The sequence below is a fragment of the Capra hircus genome, chromosome 19 (assembly GCF_001704415.2).
Source record: "Capra hircus breed San Clemente chromosome 19, ASM170441v1, whole genome shotgun sequence".
Taxonomy (NCBI): domain Eukaryota; kingdom Metazoa; phylum Chordata; class Mammalia; order Artiodactyla; family Bovidae; genus Capra; species Capra hircus.
In genome coordinates this window covers 26,288,371-26,310,502 of record NC_030826.1, presented here as the reverse complement: position 1 = coordinate 26,310,502, position 22,132 = coordinate 26,288,371, and the positions used below count along the sequence as shown (strand labels likewise).

The following is a 22,132-nucleotide window of genomic DNA, read 5'->3' as shown; positions in this document are numbered from 1 at the left end:
ACTGGGACCAGGGCGCAGGCCTTCTGCTTTTGAGGCTGCCTCTCTCCTCCGCCTCCACAGCAGTGGCGTTTCCTCAACCACAGACTGTGGCTTTTGGCCTGGCCAGTCTGGCCCTTCACGTGGTCTACCCGCCGGTCACACTCCACGGGGGAGGCAGCCCCATCAGAGAGGTGGTACTCAAGGTAGATGCTGCCCCCAAGTGCGCGCCTGGCTGCTTCGGCTCTAGATATGGCACTCGGCCTCTTCACGAGTCTCCTGTGTCTCAGGGGCCAGGGTTTCCTGGGTCACTGGGGCTACCCACCTGTCTCTTACCCTTCTTCTCTGTAAGCTTTGGAAAGCAGGTGCACCCCCCCACCCCGGTCACCCCATCTCTTGCCTAGTTGTTGCCATGGAAATAGCAGCTCTGTGTTCTACTGCTTCTCTGGGCTTGGGGGTCGTGAAAAACTGCTGGGGATAAAAATAATCCCTGGGCTGGCAGTCCCCCCCCCAACACACACCTTTCTCCTCCCCAGGAAGCCTTAGACTTTCCTACTGGAGCCTGAGATGACTCCTGCTAGGAATTCTGGAAGGATAAGGGAGGCAGAAGGGGAATGGCAGGGACATGCTCTAGAAGAAGTTTCTTCCCGTTAGCACTGGTGGTGGGGTTTCCACATAGCAGTCAGCCCTCCCATGTTTCTCTAAGTTTCCTAAAATCTCAGCCCTATCTACTCTCTCCAGTTAACAGTAATAAAAAGCCCTGTGTATGCGTCTGGGGGTGGGGGTGATTCTGGGAAAGACCTCCTGTCCAGAGAGGTGAATCAGGAGAGGACCCAGGCAGTCTGTCTTGCACAGAAGATGCTGGAGAGCCAAAGCCCTCCTCCCCCAGCCGCTTCTCCCAGCTCCATGCCGCTCCATCTGAGGATGGAGAGGGAGCCCTCACTCGCTGCTCTAACTTTCAGACAAGGCTGTCTAAGGCAGAGAGGCTGGGACAAAGCACAAGTGTCTCTCCCTCATCCCTCTTGAGTGTTTCAGGAGAGGAGACCCTTCATCTTTATCCAGCTTAGCACTTGGAATCCAGGCGCGGTGATTTTCCTATAACCGACTCATAAACTGAGGTGTCTAGCCAGGGGCATTTTCTAAGAAAGAAAGCAGCCAAAAATTGTGGCCTCTCCCAGAATTAAGCCCCTCCCGAGTGCAGACTTGACCACCCCCATGCCTGGCTCTTCGTTCTACAGGGTCGGCATGTCAAGACTGGGCAGCTGGCTGCCATCAAAGTCATGGACGTCACGGAGGTAAGGCGCGTATAGGGCAGGGGAGGGTCGGGGTGTTGAGAGGGGGGCTTGCTGGGGTGACTCTCAGGGTTCACCTCTCCCTATTCACGTAGGATGAGGAGGAAGAGATCAAACAGGAGATCAACATGTTGAAAAAATACTCTCACCACCGCAACATCGCCACCTACTACGGGGCCTTCATCAAGAAGAGCCCCCCAGGGAACGACGACCAGCTCTGGGTGAGGAGCGCCCCTGGCCTGCCCCAGTTAATGCATCTGTTCTGCCTCTGAGCACAGCTCCTGGGAAAGCAGAACATCTAATATGTGTGGGTTTTGGCAAGACTCGGGCCCCTCCCAGCAGCGCACAAGCCTCTCAGGGCGATTACTCTCCAATTACTCGGCCACAGCTCGCTTAGCTCTTTGGGGCCTCCCCCAAATTCCCTCCAGGCTCGGAACATTCCTAAGAGTCATCGCCTTTCCCTGCCTGGGCACTGTTGCCCGCTAATTCCCCAGCCTCACCCTTTCTTGGGCTCAGCCCAGCCTGGAGGAGAGGGCAGCAGGGAACACAGCCATGGCTGGGGAATTGGCCCCCAGACCAGGTCCCCCTCCCAGCAGTTGCTAGACAAGTACTTACTGAGCGTCCTCTGTGTACCCTGCACAGATAATCATGAGTTGTGGTCCCTGCCTCCAAGGCACTTAGTCTTTTTTGGATGGGGAGAGACACACGCAGAGAAAGGCAACCAGCTGTGTGTAGTGGGAGATTATTAAGGGCTAGAAGCTGAGCGCTAGTGACCCAGCGCCCCCTTGTGGACCCCATCCTCCCCTCCAGCTATGGGAGGGGCTCCCCAGATGTGCAAATTACCTCTTTGGCACATGCAAATATAGGTACTTCAGGCTGCCTTTTTTTGGCATGGGATGCAGCTTGTAGGAAACGTACAGTGAAAACATTTGGACAGGCGTACTGCTCCCCCGGGATTTGTTTGGCCTCCGCTTTGGGTCCCTGGAGGTGGGAAGCATACAGTGAAAACATTTGGACGGGCATACTGGTCCCTCAGGATTTGTTTGGCCTCTGCTCTGAGTCCCTAGAGGTGCCGGCCAGCCGGAGTTCTTCTCATCTCCCGGCCTCTGCCTAGCCTGTTTACAGACTTTGTGCTGAAGCCTCAGATTCCCTTCTGCAGCTCTCTGGTAGCCCCTCGGCTCTGTCTTGTCTCTCTAGCAGACCTTGGGACTTGCTGACTCTTGAGTCCCTTTTTTGTCTCTCTCAAGGGTTGGCCAGCCTTTCCTTTGAAGGGCCAGACAGTAAATATTTGGGGCTCTGCGGGTCATAAGCTTCTAACAACTACTCAGCTCAGCCATAGACAATGCAGAGATGAAAACAGCAGTGTCCCTTGACTCCAAAGAGCTTTATTTAAGACGCTAAGATGTCAGTTTCATGTGATTCTTCTTTGATTTTTATTTCAGCCATTTAAAAATGTAAAAATCATGCTCAGCCTCTTGGCCGTAGATTGCCGGGCCCCTGCTCTGGAGCGCTGGTTCTCTGCTCACTGTTGGGCTTTGTGGGTCCCAGTGAGGATCTGCTGGAAGCTTTGGCCCCTTCCCCAGGGAAAGTGCACAAAGCTGTGTCATTCTGTCTGCAAGTTCAGGGATTCCCTGGGGTCCTCTTCTGGCCCAGACCATCACCTCCCTCAGCCCACCTGCCGTGTGTCTCCCAGCTGTGTCTCCTTCCTCTTCTCTCCTAAGCTTACCAAGTTCTGTGGCTTTCACTAGGGGCCTCATGGCCCCTGCTCTCCAGCTCATACCAATTCTGACCCAAGGACTCCAGTCCTCCCCCAGGGGCCCGGCGCGGGAAGGAGGCCTTGCCTGACAGATACTTTTCCCTCCGGTGCCTCCCTGGGACCATAGCTGGTGATGGAGTTCTGTGGTGCTGGTTCTGTAACGGACTTGGTGAAGAACACAAAAGGGAATGCCCTGAAGGAGGACTGTATAGCCTACATCTGCAGGGAGATTCTCCGGGTGAGCGCCAGGTCCCTCCCTGCCTCCTCCTCCCATCTCCCTGGAAGCGGGCCTTCCCTGCACTCACAGGGAAGGAGCTGGAACTGTGCCCCCTTGAAGGAACAGATGGCCTGATGCGAGTGCGTGTGGAGAACCCTCAGAGGGACCCCGCGCCTCTGTTTCCCAGCTCTGCCCTTTCCTTGGGGCCGTGCAGCTGGATCCTCCAGTCTGAGGACACTCCCCTCAAAGCTGAGCCTTTCCCTGGGCTCCTGGCTCCCAGGTGGAGAGGGACAGCTCGCCCAGCCCAGCCCAGCCAGGTGCCTCCCCAGCCCCTCGACTCACATCCTTGTCCTCTAACACCAAGAATACTTCCCCCCACCCCTCCTGCCCCAGGGTCTGGCCCATCTCCACGCCCACAAGGTGATCCACCGAGACATCAAAGGGCAGAACGTGCTGCTGACGGAGAATGCCGAGGTCAAGCTAGGTACGCTGGCGCCTCCTGACCTCTAGCACGGAGCTGGGGACCCGTTTGTTCACTCCCTCTAGTCGCTCAGGTCCGCCTGTCTGCGGGCTGGGGATTTGCTCCCTGCCTTCTGCTGAAAACCACTGGAGAAGCTTTTTGTGTGCTCCCTGGTGTGTCCGGGTGCTGTGCCAGCCCCTCTGGGGAGATGTTTGGCCCCTTCTGCCTGGAATGCTGTCCCTTGGTCCTTTCACCCTGGTTTCTCCCCCAGACACAGGAAGACTAGGTCAGGGCCTTTGGGATGGATGCTGATGGGGTGAAGAGGTGGCCGGGTGGGGCTAGCACAGAACAGCCCAGAGCGGGCCGCAGGTGCAGCATTCCGTCATGGCCTTTTGCCTCTGCCCTCCCAGTGGATTTCGGGGTGAGTGCACAGCTGGACCGCACCGTGGGCAGGCGGAACACGTTCATCGGGACCCCCTACTGGATGGCCCCCGAGGTCATCGCCTGTGATGAGAACCCTGATGCCACCTACGATTACAGGGTACGGGCAGGGAGGCAGCCAAGGGTGGGAAGTGAGATGGGAGGCAATGGGCAGGTTGAAAATATTGGGAGCGTGAGCAGGTCGGGGAATGAAATGAAGGCCCAGGGTTGTGGTAGCAGTGAGAGGCTAGGGAAGGGTTTGTGGCCAGGAAGTACGGATGGGGAGGGTGGGGGAGCTGGAGGACAGTAAGGGTTGGAGCAGAGGAGCCTCGGGAAGGGTATGGACCAGGAAGCAACTCGGGGAAGAGAGGCTGGGGATAGTGGGAGAGGGGAGTTAGTGGTCAGCAGCGTTCACCCATCCCTCTTTTCATGCCTCCGCAGAGTGACATTTGGTCTCTAGGAATCACAGCCATCGAGATGGCAGAGGGAGCCCCCCGTAAGTGCAGGGTTTGGGAGCAAAGGGAGGGCCCAGAAGGAGCTGTAGGGAGGAGGTGGGGTCATGGCAGGCCGGTGAGACCAGCTGATGGTGCCTCTTCTGTGTTCCAGCTCTGTGTGACATGCACCCCATGCGAGCCCTCTTCCTTATCCCCCGGAACCCACCACCCAGGCTCAAGTCCAAGAAATGGTAGGTCTCGGGGGATTGGCGTTTAGCAAGGAGGCCCCCCCAAAACAAGGCCTCCACCTTACCCCCTACCCCCAGGCCTGGGTCTGCACTGCAGAAGAGGGGGTGGCTGGGGGGTGTGTGGTGTGGGGGACATGGGAAGATGGGAGGGAAGTGGGTGACTTTTGGATGAACGAATACCCCCTTCTTCCTGGAACCACCCCCTTTCTGACATGAGCCACCATCGTCTCCAGGTCTAAGAAGTTCATTGACTTCATTGACACGTGTCTCATCAAGGCTTACCTGAGCCGCCCACCCACTGAGCAGCTGCTCAAGTTCCCTTTCATCCGTGACCAGCCCACCGAGCGGCAGGTACGCATCCAGCTCAAGGACCACATTGACAGATCCCGGAAGAAGCGAGGCGAGAAAGGTCAGTGGGCGGGGAGGGGGGGAGGGTCTGCCGCCCCTGCTCCTATTCACCAGCCCTGGCTCCCCCTCAGGCCCCCTTCCAGGCCCAGCTCTCCCTGTCCAAGGAGATCTTCTTTCCCAAACGTCCAACCCCAGAGGGCTTTTTCCACCTTAGGTGGGGAGGTCTAGAACTGCACATGGGCATGTGTGAATGCGCGGACACCTCCCACCCACATCCCGCCCACTGTGGGGTCCTATCCCCATCTCTGTCAAGGCCCAAACCTGGGACCCGCTGTCACCCCCATTGCTCCAAGGAGGCGTGCCATCCAGACAGACCTTCCTGGTTATCCCCATCTAAGGTTTCCCTAGCTCAGGGTGGGGTCTGGGGCACTGGGTGAAGAAACAGCAGTGATCTCCCCCCTGCAGAGGAGACGGAATATGAATACAGTGGCAGCGAAGAGGAGGATGACAGCCACGGAGAGGAAGGGGAGCCAAGGTGGGCCTGGCAGGCGGAGGTGGGGGACCGTCACCGTTTGAGGGACAACAGTGGCCCTTGGCTTGGGGACTCAGCCTGGGGGTGGTGGACACAGACAGGTGGACCCATGGGACGGAGGCCCTGTGTGCTGAGTCGGAACGGAACGAGTGCAGGAGCTGGAGGGAACTCAGGGCTGCAGGCTGGGGTGTTGAAGGAGTGCGGGCCCAAGGCGGGGCAGAGGGAGGACAGGTCTTCGGTCATCCGGGTTGCTCCCGAGGCAACCCCGTCTGGTTTGCAGAAGCACGTGTTTAGGGCTCCCAGAGGGGAGGGTGGCTTCTGACCCCGATACTCCCGTGTACCATCTTGCCCAGCTCCATCATGAACGTGCCGGGGGAGTCGACCCTCCGCCGGGAATTCCTCCGGCTCCAGCAGGAGAACAAGAGCAACTCAGAGGCTTTAAAGCAGCAGCAGCAGCAGCTGCAGCAGCAGCAACAACGAGACCCGGAGGCACACATCAAACACCTCCTGCACCAGCGCCAGCGGCGCATCGAGGAGCAGAAGGAGGAGCGGCGGCGGGTTGAGGAGGTGTGGGGGTGGGGCACGTCGAGGGGCGGGTCCTCCTGGAAGGGCCTGACCTGACCAGATCCTGGTCCCACTGCTGGTCTGCTGGTGAGCTTAGGACAACATGAAGAAGAGGGAGCGAGGGGGGCCAGCCCCCCGCCTTCAGACTTGCAGGGAAGGGCTCTGTCCTCTCTGAGGGGCCCCTACGGCACCCACCAGCCCAGTGTGGGTGGTGGTACCCTCAGCATCCCTTCAGAGCGGAGTTTTCCAAAAAGCTACTGTCTCCCCTTCCTCATGTCTATATGTAAACCTCAGCTCTGGGGTTTGCCTGCTCTGTTTCCCTTCCGACCCGAGGAGGCTGAGGGTCTCTGCTCAAACCCCTCCATGTCCTGGGCACTTGTCCCTCCAGCAGGTGCCCAGTCTGTCGGTAAATAAGATCCCTCAAAAGGCCCTCCTTTTACTTATGGTTGTTGGGGCTTAGATTTGCTTCCTACAAGCTTGTCCAGCGCACTAATTGGAGGTGGATGGCAGAAATTAATTTTAATTAATAGAGAATCTTATTTTTAAGTAGCTGCAGTTTTTTTAAATCCCAGTTTAAAAAATACTTTGTATATGTGTATAAAGGTATTTATTTTGCAGGAGGCATGGTGAGGAAGAAGAGACGTTATAGATTGGTTAAAATTTCGCCTTAAATGATGGGATTTTTGTTGAAATAATTACATGATCCAAAGTTCATGGAGGGCTGAGCTTAATTTAAAAGTTATCTAAGCAGTAGGCTTCCCTGATAGCTCAGTTGATAAAGAATCCACCTGCAATGCAGGAGACCCTGGTTCGATTCCTGGGTCGGGAAGATCCCCTGGAGAAGGGATAGGCTACCCACTCCAGTATTCTGGCCTGGAGAATTCCATGGACTATTTAGTCCATGGGGTCACAGAGTTGAACACGACTGAGTGACTTTCAAGCAGCAGGAGATAGGCGGAAGCCTCCACACTGCCTGTGTACTGCTCCCCAAAGTGGGCCCCTGTCTTCATTGAACGAAAAATAATTTTCAAGAAAGGCTGCCCAAGAGAACCTAGTACAAATTATTATTAATAAATATGGCTTTCAGGTAGCAGAGTAACCAAAATCTGTCTACCAAGGTGTTTCCTGAAGAAGGCCTGATGTATCTTTAGGGCTTGTGCTCTTTCTTTCTTTCCTTCTTTTATTTATTTTTTGGCAGAAAGATTGTGAAAGTTATTAAGTGAATGTGACCTGGGCTACTGATGTTGCCCAGGGTCCCTTACTAAGTCACATTTCTGTGCACGGGCACCTGGTGCCCTCTTGTGGCTGAAGGCTGCCACTGCAGCCCATTCCCTTTGGCCGTTAGGGTTCATTTGAGGCCAGTAGCTGGGACATGGGGGACACTGTTGTGGACTCGGTTTTGTCTGTTTGGTGACGGAATGGATAGGGGACGGTTTTATCCAATTAGGCCCCCTCCTCTTGGCAGCTCCCATCCCAAGCCCACAGCCATTTAGACAGCAGCTCCTCCCGAGCCAGGCCCCTGTGGGCTCTGGTGTGAGGGTAGGTAGGTTTGTAGAAGCAAGTTGAAGCCACCCGCTCTCACCACCATCCCCAACGAGATGGAGCCTAGCCCAGGAGGGACAGAAGTGGGCTGAGGTGGGCCCCTGCTTCCGCGTGCAGTGCTGCCCTGGGTCTGCTGTGGTCCTTCAGGCTGCCTGTCCCCTCGCCTGCAGCAACAGCGGCGGGAGCGGGAGCAGCGGAAGCTGCAGGAGAAGGAGCAGCAGCGGCGGCTGGAGGACATGCAGGCTCTGCGGCGGGAGGAGGAGCGGCGGCAGGCGGAGCGCGAGCAGGTACAGCGCCCCCAGTGCACACCGGACTCACCCCTTCCCACCCTGGCCTCCCCTCCTGCTCCTGCCGCCTGCCTGCCCTGCTCCCCAGGCCCCTTCCCCTTCTCTCCCTCCCCCGGAATTCCTCCTATCTTTTCCAGCTTCACTCTCTCTCTCTGTTTTCTCCCACCCCTCAACCCCCCACCCCGGCTCCCTGCCCTCCTCCTGTCTCTGTGCCTTCATTCCCCATCTCTTTGCCTCCCACCCTGACTCCTGCCCCCTGCACCTTCCCTCATGGGGCCTCCGCCCCGGTGTCCCCCTCATTCCCTGCCTCCGTGGGGCTCATCCCACCCTGGCCTCTCTCTTACTCTCCCCCACCCCCCACCTCGGCCTCCTCCTCATCCCGCTGACCCCATCCTCCAACTCCTTCGCCGCCGCTGCTGCCCCCCACCCCCCTGCCTCTCCCTCTCTCCCTGCCCTCTGCCCCCCACCCCGCCCCCCAGGAGTATATCCGTCACAGGCTAGAGGAGGAGCAGCGACAGCTCGAGATCCTTCAGCAACAGCTGCTCCAGGAACAGGCCCTGCTGCTGGTAACGGGGTCCCCAGCTTCCCCTGGGAAGACACGCATTCAGAGCATCTCCGCTGCAGTGGGACGGGAGCACTTCAGGGGAAGGGGTCACCCGGGCATCAAGGGAAGAGACCTCTCCTCTCTAGGCAGTTGGAGGAGAGCAAGGGCGTGCCTGCTCTGGCTTCCAGGGTCCACCCTGCTGAGCCCTCTCTCCCTACACTTGGGCCCAGGAATACAAGCGGAAGCAGCTGGAGGAGCAACGGCAGTCCGAGCGCCTGCAGAGGCAGCTGCAGCAGGAGCATGCCTACCTCAAGTCCCTGCAGCAGCAGCAGCAGCAGCAGCAGCTTCAGAAACAGCAGCAGATCCTGCCCGGGGACCGGAAGCCCCTGTATCACTATGGTCGGGGCGTCAACCCTGCCGACAAGCCAGCCTGGGCCCGAGAGGTACTCAGCGCCTCCTGTGCTGTCTTTAAGACTCCGCCATTTCGCGCGGGAGGCCCTGGGGAGGGCAAAGGGCAGGCGGTGCGTCTGGGCGGTGCTAGAGAGGTTGGGACATGACTTGAGAACAGGACAAAAGTCGTCCTGCTTGGCGTCCTGTCGCCTCAACAGGTGGAAGAGAGAACAAGGATGAACAAACAGCAGAACTCTCCCTTGGCCAAGAGCAAGCCAGGCAGCGCAGGGCCTGAGCCCCCCGTCCCCCAGGCCTCCCCCGGGCCCCCAGGACCCCTTTCCCAAACTCCTCCTATGCAGAGGCCGGTAGAGCCCCAGGAGGGACCGCACAAGGTGAGTCTCTCCCTGTTCCTGTCTTCACACACAGATATGGGGGTGGGGGGGTGCCTTGCGTGTACACATACATGTCCATGCCCAGAGCCAGGGGGCACAGACCTCAGGACTCGCGGGCAGAGACAGGCACACGTCTGTCTCTCTGTCTTACCTGTTCTTGGGCTCCAGGAGCCCCTTTCGATGGATAGTTGGAACTCAGAGGCTTGACCTGCCCCTTCCTCCCTGCCCAGGCCCCAGCTCCCAGGTGGGGGCGTGCCACAGAGCAGGCGGCCCACCCTCCCTGGTCTCTCCCTGCAGAGCCTGGTGGCACACCGGGTCCCACTGAAGCCATATGCAGCGCCTGTACCCCGCTCCCAGTCCCTGCAGGACCAACCCACCCGAAACCTGGCTGCCTTCCCCGCCTCCCACGACCCCGACCCCGCTGTGCCCGCACCCACCGCCACGCCGAGTGCCCGAGGAGCTGTCATCCGGCAGAACTCAGACCCCACTTCCGAAGGGCCTGGCCCCAGCCCGAACCCCCCAGCCTGGGTCCGGCCTGATAATGAGGCCCCTCCAAAGGTAAGGGCAGCCTTGCAGAGCCGGAAGAGGGCAGAGAAATTGGGGGGATAGAGTGGGAGTGGTCAGCAGGCAAGGTGGACACAGCTTGGGTGTCTGGAGGGAATGGAAGGGTAAGGAGTCCGGCCTGGCCGATCCCGCAGGGGTCACCCTGATGTCTGGTAGGCAGGCCAGCACGCGAGTGTGTCCAGGTGATTCCATGGTGTGTGTGGGAGCAGAAGAGGCCCCCGGGGTTCAGGGAGCACCAGAGGCAGACTTGCTGGCCAGATCCCAGCTCTGCGGTCTCCCCCGCTCATGAACCTTGGACAGAGATCATCAGCTTCCCCAACCTAAGTCTGCTTCTCCATTACGGTGGGGGGCGCCCCTTCCAGGGTCTCTAAGAGGGGCCTGGTGTCTGCCGTGCCGTCATGGAGCCCTGACCCCTTCCTTCCCTCCTCAGGTGCCTCAGAGGACCTCATCAATCGCCACTGCCCTTAACACCAGTGGGGCCGGAGGGTCCCGGCCAGCGCAGGCGGTCCGTGCTAGGTAACACCTGGCTGGGGGCGGGTGGCAGCCTAGGGCTCGGGGCGGGCGGCAGAGGGCAGTGTGCCAGGTTGCCCACTTAGGGGTGGGCGAGCCCCGCCCCAGTCACCTCAGCCCCCGCCCCGCCCCGCCCCGGCACCCTGTGCTCCCTCCACAGACCTCGCAGCAACTCCGCCTGGCAAATCTATCTGCAAAGGCGGGCAGAGCGGGGCAGCCCCAAGCCTCCAGGGCCCCCCGCTCCGCCCCCCGGCCCGCCCAACGCCTGTAGGTAATGGAGCTATCCCCCCTGCTCCCTCCCACCTTCACTTCTGCCACCTGTCCCCCCTGGTGACGGCTTCCTCTGCGGTGCAGCTCAGCCTCCCGGGGCGCGGACACCTCCTCGCCCTGACCCTGCCTCCACCCCTCCCACAGTAACCCCGACCTCAGGAGGAGCGACCCCGGCTGGGAGCGCTCAGACAGCGTCCTCCCGGCCTCTCACGGGCACCTCCCACAAGCCGGCTCGCTGGAGCGGAACCGGGTGGGAGGTACGTGAGCCCAGCCCCGGGGTCAGTCTCCCCAGGGTGGACCCCACCTTTGGCAGCTCTGGACTGGGCAGCATGGTTACCAGGCTGGACTTGAGGCCAGACCACCCTACACCGGTGTCAGTGACCTCCTTTCTCCCCCACCCTGCCACATCTAGCCTCCTCCAAACTGGACAACTCCCCTGTGCTCTCTCCTGGAAACAAAGCCAAGCCCGATGACCACCGCTCGCGGCCAGGCCGGCCCGCAGTAAGTCATCAGGTGGCCCCCTCCCGTCTTCTCATGGTTTGGGACCTGGGGGCCACTGTGGAGCCTCTGGAGCCCCAGAGAGCTGGGCGCCAGGGGCAGGGCCATCATTAGTCTGAGGCTGGAGGATCTGTGGGCTAACAGGGTGGCCCTTCCCAGTTACTAACCTTTCTTAACCTCTCTCCTGCCTCCTCCTGGCTGCCCTTCTTCCCCCGCGGCCCTTCCCAGAGCTATAAGCGAGCCATTGGTGAGGTTAGTGAGCAGGGCCGCGGGCAGCCCCTCCTGTTCCCTGCCTTTCTCCGGCCTCCCCGGCACCCCTGCCTCCCCGCCTCACGCAGCTCCTCCCCCGCAGGATTTCGTCCTACTGAAAGAGCGGACCCTGGACGAGGCCCCCCGGCCTCCCAAGAAGGCCATGGACTACTCGTCGTCCAGCGAGGAGGTGGAGAGCAGCGAGGATGAGGAAGAGGAGAGCAATGGCGAGCCGTCAGAGGGGAGCAGAGACGCCCCTGGGGCCCGGTATGGGGGCGCCCAGGGCAGGGGCACATCCCCTGCCAGAGGCGCCTGAGAGACAGGTGCTGAGGGAGGGGGTGTTGGGTCAAGTTTGAGGAAAAGCAGTTCCCATCCCAGAGCTGCTGTGGGGCCTCGGCTGTCATTGCTGGACGGTTCTTCCTACCCTTCCGTAGAGAACGGGATACAGGCCTGGGGGCTGGTGTCCCCTGCTGTCCTTCACTGTCCTGTGAGATGAGCACCTCTTCAGGACAGCCAGCGCTCCCCCAGTGTGGGGCGGGAGCTGCTGGGTGCCAGCAGACACTGCAGGTGCCCGTGCCCCGGCTCCCTGTGGCACTCAGGTGGCACTTGGGTGACAGGCAGGCCCCAGAGGGCCTCCTGACCTTCCTCTCTCCATAGCAGCGATGGAGACACAGACAGCGTCAGCACCATGGTGGTCCACGACGTGGAGGAGATAGCCGGGCCCCAGACCCCCTATGGGGGTGGCACCATGGTGGTCCAGCGAGTGAGTACCCCTCCTCTCCCGTTCTGCTCCAGCCTGCCCTGCCCCTACTCGGCCCCAGCACTGGCCCCCTTCCCTTTGTTCCTTTAGACCCCCGAGGAGGAGCGCAGCCTGCTGCACGCCGACAGCAATGGCTACACAAACCTGCCAGACGTGGTGCAGCCCAGCCACTCGCCCACTGAGAGCAGCAAAGGTCAAAGCCCCCCCTTGAAGGATGGAGGCAGTGACGTAAGTGGGTGGAGGTGGCTCCGTGGGGCAAGAGGAGGTCACTGGCCATGGACAGGAGGCCCAGGGGCGCTGGGGCACTGTGGTCGGCAAGGGGGAGCCCTGGGAGCTGGTTGGCCAGGGTGCAACAGGAGGGGTGGGCCCGGGCTGGGGTCTGGCACGTTTGCCTCACTGCCACCCTCACCCCACAGTACCAGTCTCGTGGGCTGGTAAAAGCCCCCGGCAAGAGCTCGTTTACGATGTTTGTGGACCTGGGGATCTACCAGCCCGGAGGCAGTGGGGACACCATTCCCATTACAGGTGAGACAGGAGGCCTGGGGAGGGGTCGGGTGGCCTCTGATGACAGGCTTCACTGAGTGCTCACAGCCTCCCCTGTGCCCTGCACCTGCCCTGGCGCGAAGGCAGTAAGGGTTTCTGGGGCCGCCTTGACTCAAGGTGGGGCAGAATGCTCAGAGGTGACCCAGGGACCTGCGTGAGGGAGCGAGGGCTTTGCCAGGCCTTCTGGCCCTGTATAGACTCCTCCAGGCACCTGGTCCATTCCCTAGTCTTTCCCTTTGGTTCGGAGTATCCTGGAGCGTGGGATACAGTGAGACAGAGTGACAGGACTCAACCCACTCCCTTCTCCTCTCCTCCTCCCGCAGCCCTGGTGGGTGGAGAGGGCAGTCGGCTCGATCAGCTACAGTACGACGTGAGGAAAGGCTCTGTGGTCAACGTGAACCCCACCAACACCCGGGCCCACAGCGAAACCCCCGAGATTCGGAAGTACAAGAAGCGGTTCAATTCCGAGATCCTCTGTGCGGCCCTTTGGGGTAAGCCAGGGTGGGGAAGGAAAAGAGGGGCCTGGTGTGCCCCCGTGCTCCTGGTCAGGCGAGGGCCTGGCTCTGCCTCTCATCTGCCCAAGGGCTCCTCTTGCAGGGGTCAACCTGCTGGTGGGCACGGAGAACGGGCTGATGCTGCTGGACCGCAGCGGGCAGGGCAAGGTGTATGGACTCATCGGGCGGCGGCGCTTCCAGCAGATGGACGTGCTGGAGGGACTCAACTTGCTCATCACCATCTCAGGTTGGCGGGAGGCGGTGGCCAGGAGGAGGGCTCAGTGCCTGAGGGGAGGGCTGCCCCAGGACAGGAACTGGAAGATGGGGCCCCCACTTTCTCACCCCTCGAGGTCCACACGGGATGGTGGGGAAGTGGAAGCTGGGCCTCCAGCGAGGGTTCTCTGTTCCTCAGGGAAAAGGAACAAACTGCGGGTGTATTACCTGTCCTGGCTCCGGAACAAGATTCTGCACAATGATCCGGAAGTGGAGAAGAAGCAAGGCTGGACCACTGTGGGGGACATGGAGGGCTGCGGGCACTACCGCGTGGGTGAGGAGGACACAACACAGTGGCAGGGCACATTTGTTTATGAGAAGAGAGGAAGAGACGGGGTCCCGGGCTGAGAAAGCCTTGAAGGCCAGAGACGCGGGGGGGGGTGGCGCGGGGGGGGCTGCAGTTGGGGGTGTAGACAGACCTGGGGGAGGGGCTGCAGCCCAAGCAGGGAAGCGCCTGCATCCCCCCCTTTTCCTGCTCCTAGTGAAATACGAACGCATCAAGTTCCTGGTCATCGCCCTGAAGAACTCTGTGGAGGTGTATGCCTGGGCCCCCAAACCTTACCACAAATTCATGGCTTTCAAGGTAACCCAAGCCTCAACTTCCATCACTGGTCCAAGGTCTGGCTCCTCTGCCCACATCCCCTGAGCCCTTTCTCCCCCACAGTCCTTTGCTGACCTCCCGCACCGCCCTCTACTGGTGGACCTGACCGTAGAGGAGGGCCAGCGGCTCAAGGTCATCTATGGCTCCAGCGCCGGCTTCCACGCTGTGGATGTGGACTCGGGGAACAGCTATGACATCTACATCCCTGTGCATGTAAGCTTGGCAGGGCTGCGGGCGGAGTGGGGCCCCCAGCTTGGGCCCAGCCTTGGGGCCTCCCACCCACTCTCTCCTTCCCAGATCCAGAGCCAGATCACGCCCCACGCCATCATCTTCCTCCCCAACACGGACGGCATGGAGATGCTGCTGTGCTACGAGGATGAGGGTGTCTATGTCAACACGTACGGCCGGATCATCAAGGACGTGGTGCTGCAGTGGGGAGAGATGCCCACCTCTGTGGGTGAGTGAGGGGCCTGCCCCCCTGGCCTGTGTCCCCAAGCCAGCCGGGCTGTAGCCCACTTATGACCCCTCTCTGCTCCCCCCACAGCCTACATCTGCTCCAACCAGATCATGGGCTGGGGAGAGAAAGCCATTGAGATCCGCTCTGTGGAGACAGGCCACCTGGATGGGGTCTTCATGCACAAACGAGCCCAGAGGCTCAAGTTCCTGTGTGAGCGGAATGACAAGGTGGGAGTGATAAGCCGCCCAGGCTCCTGCACAGCGTGGGCCCCATCCCCACCCCTACCTGGGCCTGGGCAGAGCTGGGGGAGGGGTGGTTATAGGTCTTCCTGAGAGGCAGCCTGCCCTTCCCCCACCTTCAGTCTCTAAGAAGTCTGGGCTCCTTCATGCCACGTGTTCCTGCCTTTTGGAAGGGAATGGGGGCACTCTGCGGGACTAAATCCTGCAGTTTCTCCCTTCTCCCAGTTAACTGAGGCACCTCCACCGTGGCTGCCCCACTCACCCTGGTGACTTCTTCTCCTCCCCACCCAGGTATTTTTCGCCTCGGTCCGCTCCGGGGGCAGCAGCCAAGTTTACTTCATGACCTTGAACCGTAACTGCATCATGAACTGGTGACGGGGCCCTGGGCTGGGCTGGCCTCTGTGGACCAGCTCACCCCCCACAGCCAGACTCCCCGGGCCGCCCTTCTCTTCCCTCCCTGGGCTTTTGCTTTTACTGGTTTGATTCACTGGAGCCTGCTGGGAACGTGACCTCTGACCCCTGATGCTTTTGTGATCACGTGACCATCCTCTTCCCCAACATTTTCTCTCCCCAAAACTGTGCCTGTCCCAACTTCCAGGGAGAGGCACAGCTTCCCCTTACCAAGAACTGAGTGGGCCTAGCCCCACCCCCCTTTCTCCACTTACAAGGAGAGTGCTTGGGGCTTGGACCCCATACCCCACTGCTGCTGACTCGGCAGGGCCCTGGGCCCCATCATTTGCACGTCAGGGGAGCCGGCTCCCCCCTTGAATGTACCAGACCCTGGGGGGGGTCACTGGGCCCTAGGTTTTAGGGGGGTCACCAGCCACTCCAGGGGCAGGGACCATTTCCTCATTTTCTGAAAGCACTTTAATGATTACCCTCCCCCCAAACCCCAGGGAATGGAGGGGGGATCCCGCCAGCCAAAACATTTACCCCTTTACAATCCCCATCTCTTCTAGCCTCTGCCCTTCCCCGGTGGAGGGGGGAGCAGGGCGCTCTCACCCTCTCCCCCCCTTGCTTGCATCTGTATATAGTGTGAGCAGCAAGTAGCCCGCCCCCTCCCTGCCCCCGCCCCTCCTCAATGTAGTGGCCTTGGAGATCTCGTTTGTTAATAAAGACAATTCAACCAGCTCCTACCACTTCAGGACCTAGGTTACTCTGTTTTCTCTCATCATCCCGGGTTCTAGCCAGGGCCCACCAACATGGCTGGGATGAAGGGGTTGGGAATCTGCAGTCCCTGAGTCTTAGTGGAGGGAGTGTGGATGGGCAGTGCTGGGCTAAGAGAACCTACAAGAAACAACTAAGGGAAGGCCCAGGCATCCTCAGGCTTAAACCAGTGGACCTTGAGCTGGGACCATTGGTTCCTACCGACTCCAGCCTGGCCAGACCACAGAGGTGCCTGGCTTCAGCTTCTCGATGTGCAAGTGTTGCAAACGGGTCTCTCCTGTTTACCCTCTGAGAGGCTCACAGGGCTAGAGGATCACATGGGACTGGGGCCCAAGAAAAACTGGGAGGGCAGGAAGACTGAAGTGAGAGTGGCTCTTGCTTTCTGGAGGGTTGACATGCGGGAGACTGCCTGCACCATCTGCAGCTCTTTCTGATGCCAGCCAGGTGGCCGAACCCACACACGTGCACACATATGACTCCTTGTGAAGTTGAATACAGATTTATCATTGGCAGTGGGAAAGGATAGTAATAAAGCAGTGGTAGCAAGGTGTTTTTCAAATATCCTCCTGGAGACGGGTGGGAATTCTTGGTGTGGCTGTGGCCTACATACACGGCGGGTAGGGCAGCTGGGGCACTCGGTTGAAGTAGGCCCCGAGGAAGATGAGGCTGGAGCCCACGAGGAAGAGCACCAGAGCGGCCCAGAAGCAGATGCTGTCAAGGGCCTTCCCCATGCGCACCCAATCGGACACCTCCTGGGGAAGGGGTGGGCACAAATTGAGTCCCTAAAAGCTGCAGGAGCCAGCTGCGCAAGAGTCTGGGATGGCGAGGCCCCCCAGCGCTCCACCCCACCTCGCCAGTGGCTTCCTGGTCCCGCGTGCTTGAAGCCACGAAGTTCACGGCATCCACACAGCAGCGGATCTCGGGGGCGGCAGCGCCCAGGTTCTGGCAGAGGGTAGCTGGTGGGGGCGACCTGGGGTGGGTGATCAAGAGCCTCGCCCTTGAAGGCGCCCCCCTTGGCCCCCTCGGGCTAGTCCGCTCACCGGTCCAGTTTCCGTGCCGGTGCCTCTGCTGCTCAAATACGAGTTCGCTCCGCGGCTTTTTCAGTATCAGCTCCTCCGCGCGGAGCAGGAGGCCCAGGGACGACGCCCGCCTTGGGGGCGAGGCAGCCCGGGGGATCTCAGGCGGCGCGCCGGAGCCCAGGAGCTGAGGCAGCAGCTCCAGCAACACCTGGGGTGGGCGGGGCGGGGCGGGGCGGGGCGAGGTTAGCTTGAAGCCCCACCTCCTGCCCCAAGCCCATCCACCCGGTGCTTACGTGGCGCAGCCGCGGAGACATGGCGTGAGTGGTGGGCGTCCGCAATGACACGTTGAGCACGATGACGCAATTCATGACAATGAGTGTGGCAACCACCATGACGAAAATGAGGTACCTGAGGAGCCCAGAGCGTGATGTCACAGCCTCCCCGCTGCCCACGAGCCACAGAGAGGCCACAGGTCCTCTGACCTCACAAACGCACCTCTCCGCAGGCGTGGAGCAGCTCCTCATGGCGGGGCCAGACGGTCCGCCCCCCGGCCCGGTCTTTCCCCCCGCCCTCGCACGGCCAGTGGCAACCATGAAGGGGACCCCCAGTTCCCTGGAAACCCTGCTGTGGGTCTACCACTTCCACAGCTCCACGGAGGTGCGCCTACACGGATACCCGTAAGGGCTGCACCTGGAGACGCTCTGGGAAGGTTTCCAGCGCCCCCCCCCCGGTGACCTCTGCCCTATGTCCCGATGACCCCGCTGCCCCTGTGCCTTTCCAGGTGGCCCTCCAGCCCCCGCTTCTGTCTTCCCTGGAGCTCCTTGCGGCGGCAGCCCATGAATATCTGGAGCAGAGGTTCAGAGAACTGAAGTCCTTGGAGCCTCGAGAGCCGGAGAACCCGCCTGCCCGGAAGCCCACCCTGGGGCTAGTGCTAAGAGAAGCCGCGGCCAGCGTAGTGAACTTCGGGGCCACCTTGTTAGAGGTGGGGCGCCGGGGGCGGGGCGCAGAGGAGGGAGTCGGGGAAGGGGATCGAAGATCAGAGACCTCTGCATTCCCACCAACTTCTGTATCCCCTCTACAGATCTCAGCCCTGTGGGTGCAGCAGGAGCTACGGCGACTAGACTGCGGCCCTGGTCCGGGCCCAGACGCTGGGGATCCGGGTGGAGCCCTGGCCCGGGTAGCCCAGGCCGCGGGGCAGGGGGCTCTGCAAGTGGGGGCTGCAGCAGGCGCAAGCGCCCGGCTCCTGCTCCAGGGGGGCTGGCTGTGCCTGTGTGGACGAGGTCTACAGGGGTCCGCCTCATTCCTGCAACAGTGGCAACGCCAGCTGGACCTCGGAACCCCTGGGGAACCGGTGAGTTCAAGATGAGGGAAGAGTTGGGGGCCAGAGGCGTCCCGGCTGGGTGGCACTGAGCCGGCCCACCCCCAGCAGAGATACTCCAGAGACCTCAAGTTGGCGTCCAACAGCACTGCAGAGGACGGGACCACTATGATCCCAGCCCTGCCCCACGTCCAAATAAAGTCCAGGTGGGGACCATACAGTTAAGGCTACTCGAAGTCCTTAGGTATTGGCCCTGCCCTCTCCACTGAGACCCCCTGGCCCCGCCCTTCACGCTAGCCACGCCCCGCGTAGCCGCTGCCTGGATCCTCTCCGCCCCTCACCTGCCCAACAGAGGCACGCTCAGCGATGTCTCTGGGGTTTTCTGGGCAATCAGGAACAAGAAGACGGTCTGGGCGAGCAGGACGTTGATGGAAACGGTGCATTTCTGGCCGCCGGCTGGAGGGAGTGCCTGGTGAGGACAGGCCCCGCCCCCCAGGAGGGGGCCCGGGTTTGGGGTCTAGGCGACTCCATACCCTGCGCGGGCAGGAAGTAGGCGAGCAGCACCAGGCCCGAGATGAGCACGCAGGGCACGATGATGTTAATAACGTAGAATAGCGGCTTCCGACGAATAATGAGCGAGTAGATGACGTCAGTTTCCCCTGGGCCACCCGGAGAGTCACCGTCGTGGCGGCGGATCACCCCGGGGCAGAAGTCGATGGCCCACTCGCCGTTCTCTGCGGGACGGGAGGCGCGGTCAGCTGGCTCTCGGGGAATGTGGCGCCCTCCTCTGCTCTCCGTCCCCACATCTGACGGTGGGGGGGGCCTGCAGTTCCAGGCGAGGAGAGGATGAAAGCCATCTGGGCCAGGGCAGGTGGACTGGTAAATGGGTCAGAAAGGGGCGTTCCCAGGGAGCTTACGGAACCACCACAAGGGAGGAAGGAGTACTAGGCCGACAATCAAGAATGATTTCAGGGAAGGCTCAAGTTAAAGCAGGGCTGTCAAAGTCAGTCCCAGCATCGAGGGCCCAGGGCAACCCCACTGTGCAAGTCCCCTCTCGGGACACGTCTAGAAGCGGGATTTTCGGAGCAGGAGGGGAGCCTAACCAGTATAGGCCTCAGTGTCGATATCGATCTTGCTGATGGTCTCGCCCTCGTCGTCCACCGCAAAGACAAACTCCACCTCTTCGGCATTGTACGTCTGGGAGCTGCAGAGCCAGGATCCGGACCCCGACCCCAGAGGCTGGGACCCGGGCCTCAGGCCCGGCGCTGGAAGCTGGGTTCTGGCAGGGGAATCACGCTCCACCCGATCACCCAGGCCCCGCCTCCAAGCCTGGGTTTCCACCCCTACTTCTCATCCGCTAGAGCGCGCTATCTCCTTCTAATGCCTAGCCCCACCTCCAGCACAAAGCCCCGCCCCGGGTTAGAGGTCTCCCCGCCCCTGCGCACCTGGCCCCACCCCTTAACCCCTCAATTGTCCGGGCCTGCGAACAAGTCTTCCCACCGGAAAACGAGCGAGCAGTTCTGCCAGTCGAAAGGGAAGTAGGTGACCTCCACGGCACAGGTGCTGCGGTAGATGGCCGGGGGCAACCAGCTCACGTAGCCGCCCTCGGAGATCAGCACATTGGCCTCGTAGGCCACCCCGAACTGGCCGTCGATACTGTGGGCTCCAGGAAACCGAGAGTTGGCCCAGATCTGCGGCTCCCACACCCCCCAAGCAACACCCCTGCCCCAACCAGGTCCAGCCCAGCCCCCACCCCTCCCCAGACCTCGGCTTCGCTCCAGTCTGGCTCGGTCCTCACTTGTTTTCCAGCACAATCTCTGGCAGCCAAACGAGTTCTGAAGGGACCCGCAGGGTTTCTACGCCCCCAAAGTCGCCCTTGCTGTAGTTGAGTCGATAATCTTGCCAGTCCTAGGGGCGGGGGAGGGGACGGAAGGACGTGTGCCGCGCTGCCTGTGAGGTGTTTGGGAGAAAAGGGCCCCCTAGATCTCATGCTGTTCCCCAGCCTCGACTCACGATTCCAATCCAGACGCTGGTGGTGAGGGTCTCTTCTTTCTCGTTCTGTGGGTGGGAGATGAAGATGATGGGGGAGAGCTTTAGGAGAGAGTTGAGAGCTTGGGGCCAGAAGTGGGATTTTAGGCTCCGAGATGACGTGTACTGGTTCGGGTATCTTACCAGGGAGATGAGATTGGTCAGGGTGACTTTGAGGGAGACGGTGACAGTGTCCTCGGGCTCCTGCACTGGCCGGCGTCCTGGGTCATAGTTGTCGAAGAGGTAGTGGTAAAGGCGCAGCTCCTCATTCTTCCCCTCACCTCTGCCTGGGGATGGGGCGAAGCAGCAGGGTCAGGACATGGAGAGGCTGAGGAGCCGCCCTGCTCTGCCTCCGGGTCTACAGGTCTCTGCTTCTCTGTCTCTGAGGCTGTATATTTTCCCATGTCTGCCTCCCGAACTAGTGATACTGTGCCTGGGGACCAAATATGTCTGTCTACATCTCAGTTGGTCTTTGTCCTGTCCCTTTATGTCAGTGTCCTGCGTGTGGGTGTCCCACCTCTTCCCCCGACCCTGGCCCATACCGAGGAGCTGCAAGAGGAGCAGGGTGCAGAGCAGAGCCCCTGCCATTTCGCTGTCTGGTCCCCCAGGTTATTCTGAGCTTTGGCAGGCTCCGAAGGGGGCAGGCCAGGGTACATGAGTGAGGGGGAGGAGGGTGTTAGTTCCGGGCTCTGACTACCCCTACTGCAGCCAGGGACATCTTGGCTGCTTCCATAGGCAGCTGCCCCATCCTGAGTTCCCTGCCCCCACCCCATCCCAGCCTTCTCTGCCTGGGCTTCGGCCAGCTGTCCAGCCCCAGCCCCAATCCTCTCATGACTGGAGCAGGCCCGATGCTGGTGGGCAGGTCCTTTAAGAACACCTGGAACCACAGACCTGGCAGAGGGGGTGCGGAAGGTCCTGCTTTCAACACTGCACTGGCGTCCTCTGAGTCAGCTGCCCTGCACAGGTGACATCCCTTGCCTGCTACACTCAGCACCACCCATAGCCCAGCCAAGGTCACACAAATGCAGTTTCCACCAGCAGAGTTCGGCAAAAGCAGAGTGTCCATAAAGATCCGGTAATGAGACAGGCAGCCACAGGGGATTAGGCTGCAATAACAAACTCCACATGGCAAAAGAGACGGTGCCACAGTACAGGGCCCACCTCCTCCCAGAGCCAGTCCCAGTGTCTGCCCACCTGCAGCTTTGTCTGGGTGGTCACCTACAGAGATCCCGTTTTCCATCTCTCTGTTGCCACCTTGTGGCCACATCTGAAAGTTACTGTCTGCCCCACCTCATTCAAAACCCACATTTCAGTCTTTCCTAAATCTCCTTGGACCACCCTAATCAATCACTGGAGATGCTTGTTAAAAATGCAGTTTCCTAGGCTCCATCCCCAAAGAATCCCAGTTTAGTAAGATGACACAGAGGAGGGGCCAGGAATCTGCTTTAAGAAATTTCCCGTGTGTTTCCTTATGGGGTAGGAAGCCTCACACCAGTACAGCAAAGCAGTTGCCATTGCCCTAAACGTATCAAAGAGGACTCCAGGTCAGGTCCAGGTCATGTTACTGAGTCCAAGCTCCTGCTGCTTGCCACGTGACAGGCCAATAAATCAAAAGACAAGTTGTTGGGCAACTTTATTTGGAAAGCCAGCAGATGGAGAAGACGGTGGACTAGTGTCTCAGTGAACTATTTTCTCTAAATCAGAAGTCAGGTTTCTTTTCTATTTAAGTGGTTTTGGGGG

At 60.3% G+C, this 22,132-nt stretch overlaps 2 protein-coding genes across 23 annotated transcripts in view; one reads left to right on the top strand and one right to left on the bottom strand.

The window, feature by feature from the left end:
- MINK1 (misshapen like kinase 1) overlaps positions 1 to 16,004 on the top strand; it is a 46,460-nt gene extending 30,456 nt beyond the window's left edge. The window contains exons 1-33 of one of the 16 annotated variants that reach the window (XM_018064479.1): positions 87 to 182; positions 1,215 to 1,271; positions 1,364 to 1,489; positions 3,152 to 3,262; positions 3,635 to 3,725; positions 4,112 to 4,242; positions 4,563 to 4,617; positions 4,728 to 4,806; positions 5,037 to 5,212; positions 5,617 to 5,686; positions 6,037 to 6,250; positions 7,960 to 8,076; positions 8,556 to 8,642; positions 8,851 to 9,063; positions 9,229 to 9,402; positions 9,700 to 9,960; positions 10,397 to 10,482; positions 10,637 to 10,747; positions 10,891 to 11,003; positions 11,159 to 11,247; positions 11,473 to 11,496; positions 11,597 to 11,760; positions 12,151 to 12,256; positions 12,344 to 12,481; positions 12,670 to 12,778; positions 13,120 to 13,287; positions 13,394 to 13,537; positions 13,703 to 13,837; positions 14,046 to 14,146; positions 14,228 to 14,377; positions 14,462 to 14,621; positions 14,709 to 14,848; positions 15,152 to 16,004. In XM_018064479.1, coding sequence (XP_017919968.1) covers positions 1,257 to 1,271; positions 1,364 to 1,489; positions 3,152 to 3,262; positions 3,635 to 3,725; positions 4,112 to 4,242; positions 4,563 to 4,617; positions 4,728 to 4,806; positions 5,037 to 5,212; positions 5,617 to 5,686; positions 6,037 to 6,250; positions 7,960 to 8,076; positions 8,556 to 8,642; positions 8,851 to 9,063; positions 9,229 to 9,402; positions 9,700 to 9,960; positions 10,397 to 10,482; positions 10,637 to 10,747; positions 10,891 to 11,003; positions 11,159 to 11,247; positions 11,473 to 11,496; positions 11,597 to 11,760; positions 12,151 to 12,256; positions 12,344 to 12,481; positions 12,670 to 12,778; positions 13,120 to 13,287; positions 13,394 to 13,537; positions 13,703 to 13,837; positions 14,046 to 14,146; positions 14,228 to 14,377; positions 14,462 to 14,621; positions 14,709 to 14,848; positions 15,152 to 15,235 — 3,942 coding nt within the window. In that variant the 5' untranslated portion in view covers positions 87 to 182; positions 1,215 to 1,256 and the 3' untranslated portion in view covers positions 15,236 to 16,004. Of the gene's footprint in view, positions 1 to 86; positions 183 to 1,214; positions 1,272 to 1,363; positions 1,490 to 3,151; positions 3,263 to 3,634; positions 3,726 to 4,111; positions 4,243 to 4,562; positions 4,618 to 4,727; positions 4,807 to 5,036; positions 5,213 to 5,616; positions 5,687 to 6,036; positions 6,251 to 7,959; positions 8,077 to 8,555; positions 8,643 to 8,850; positions 9,064 to 9,228; positions 9,403 to 9,699; positions 9,961 to 10,396; positions 10,483 to 10,636; positions 10,748 to 10,890; positions 11,004 to 11,158; positions 11,248 to 11,472; positions 11,497 to 11,596; positions 11,761 to 12,150; positions 12,257 to 12,343; positions 12,482 to 12,669; positions 12,779 to 13,119; positions 13,288 to 13,379; positions 13,538 to 13,702; positions 13,838 to 14,045; positions 14,147 to 14,227; positions 14,378 to 14,461; positions 14,622 to 14,708; positions 14,849 to 15,151 lie in introns of those variants that run through there. The other 15 variants (XM_018064469.1, XM_018064471.1, XM_018064468.1 and 12 more) reach the window with 15 other exon arrangements.
- Positions 16,505 to 21,819, bottom strand: CHRNE (cholinergic receptor nicotinic epsilon subunit). 7 transcript variants are annotated; one of them, XM_018064510.1, is made up of 12 exons: positions 21,284 to 21,803; positions 20,537 to 20,679; positions 20,378 to 20,455; positions 20,163 to 20,272; positions 19,865 to 20,020; positions 19,468 to 19,568; positions 18,898 to 19,098; positions 18,706 to 18,820; positions 17,340 to 17,454; positions 17,068 to 17,254; positions 16,877 to 16,983; positions 16,505 to 16,779 (listed from the first exon to the last, which is right to left on the bottom strand). In XM_018064510.1, exons 1-12 carry the CDS (start codon positions 21,657 to 21,659, stop codon positions 16,630 to 16,632), a joined length of 1,839 nt encoding a protein of 612 aa, XP_017919999.1. In that variant the 5' UTR covers positions 21,660 to 21,803; the 3' UTR covers positions 16,505 to 16,629. The 7 variants fall into 7 exon arrangements, with proteins under 7 accessions (XP_017919999.1, XP_017920000.1, XP_017920003.1 ...); XM_018064511.1 differs by having other exon boundaries at positions 20,378 to 20,422; positions 21,284 to 21,598; XM_018064514.1 differs by lacking the exon at positions 21,284 to 21,803 and adding an exon at positions 20,935 to 21,208 and having other exon boundaries at positions 20,378 to 20,422.

Coding starts and splice junctions, on each gene's coding strand:
- CHRNE (XM_018064508.1), bottom strand. CDS start 21,659: ATGTGGCCACAAGGTGGCAACAGAGAGATGGAAAACGGGATCTCTGTA. Junction 20,456..20,536: donor TGACCAATCTCATCTCCCTG/GTAAGATACCCG, acceptor TCTCTCCTAAAG/CTCTCCCCCATCATCTTCAT. Junction 18,821..18,897: donor CTACTTCCTGCCCGCGCAGG/GTATGGAGTCGC, acceptor CACTCCCTCCAG/CCGGCGGCCAGAAATGCACC.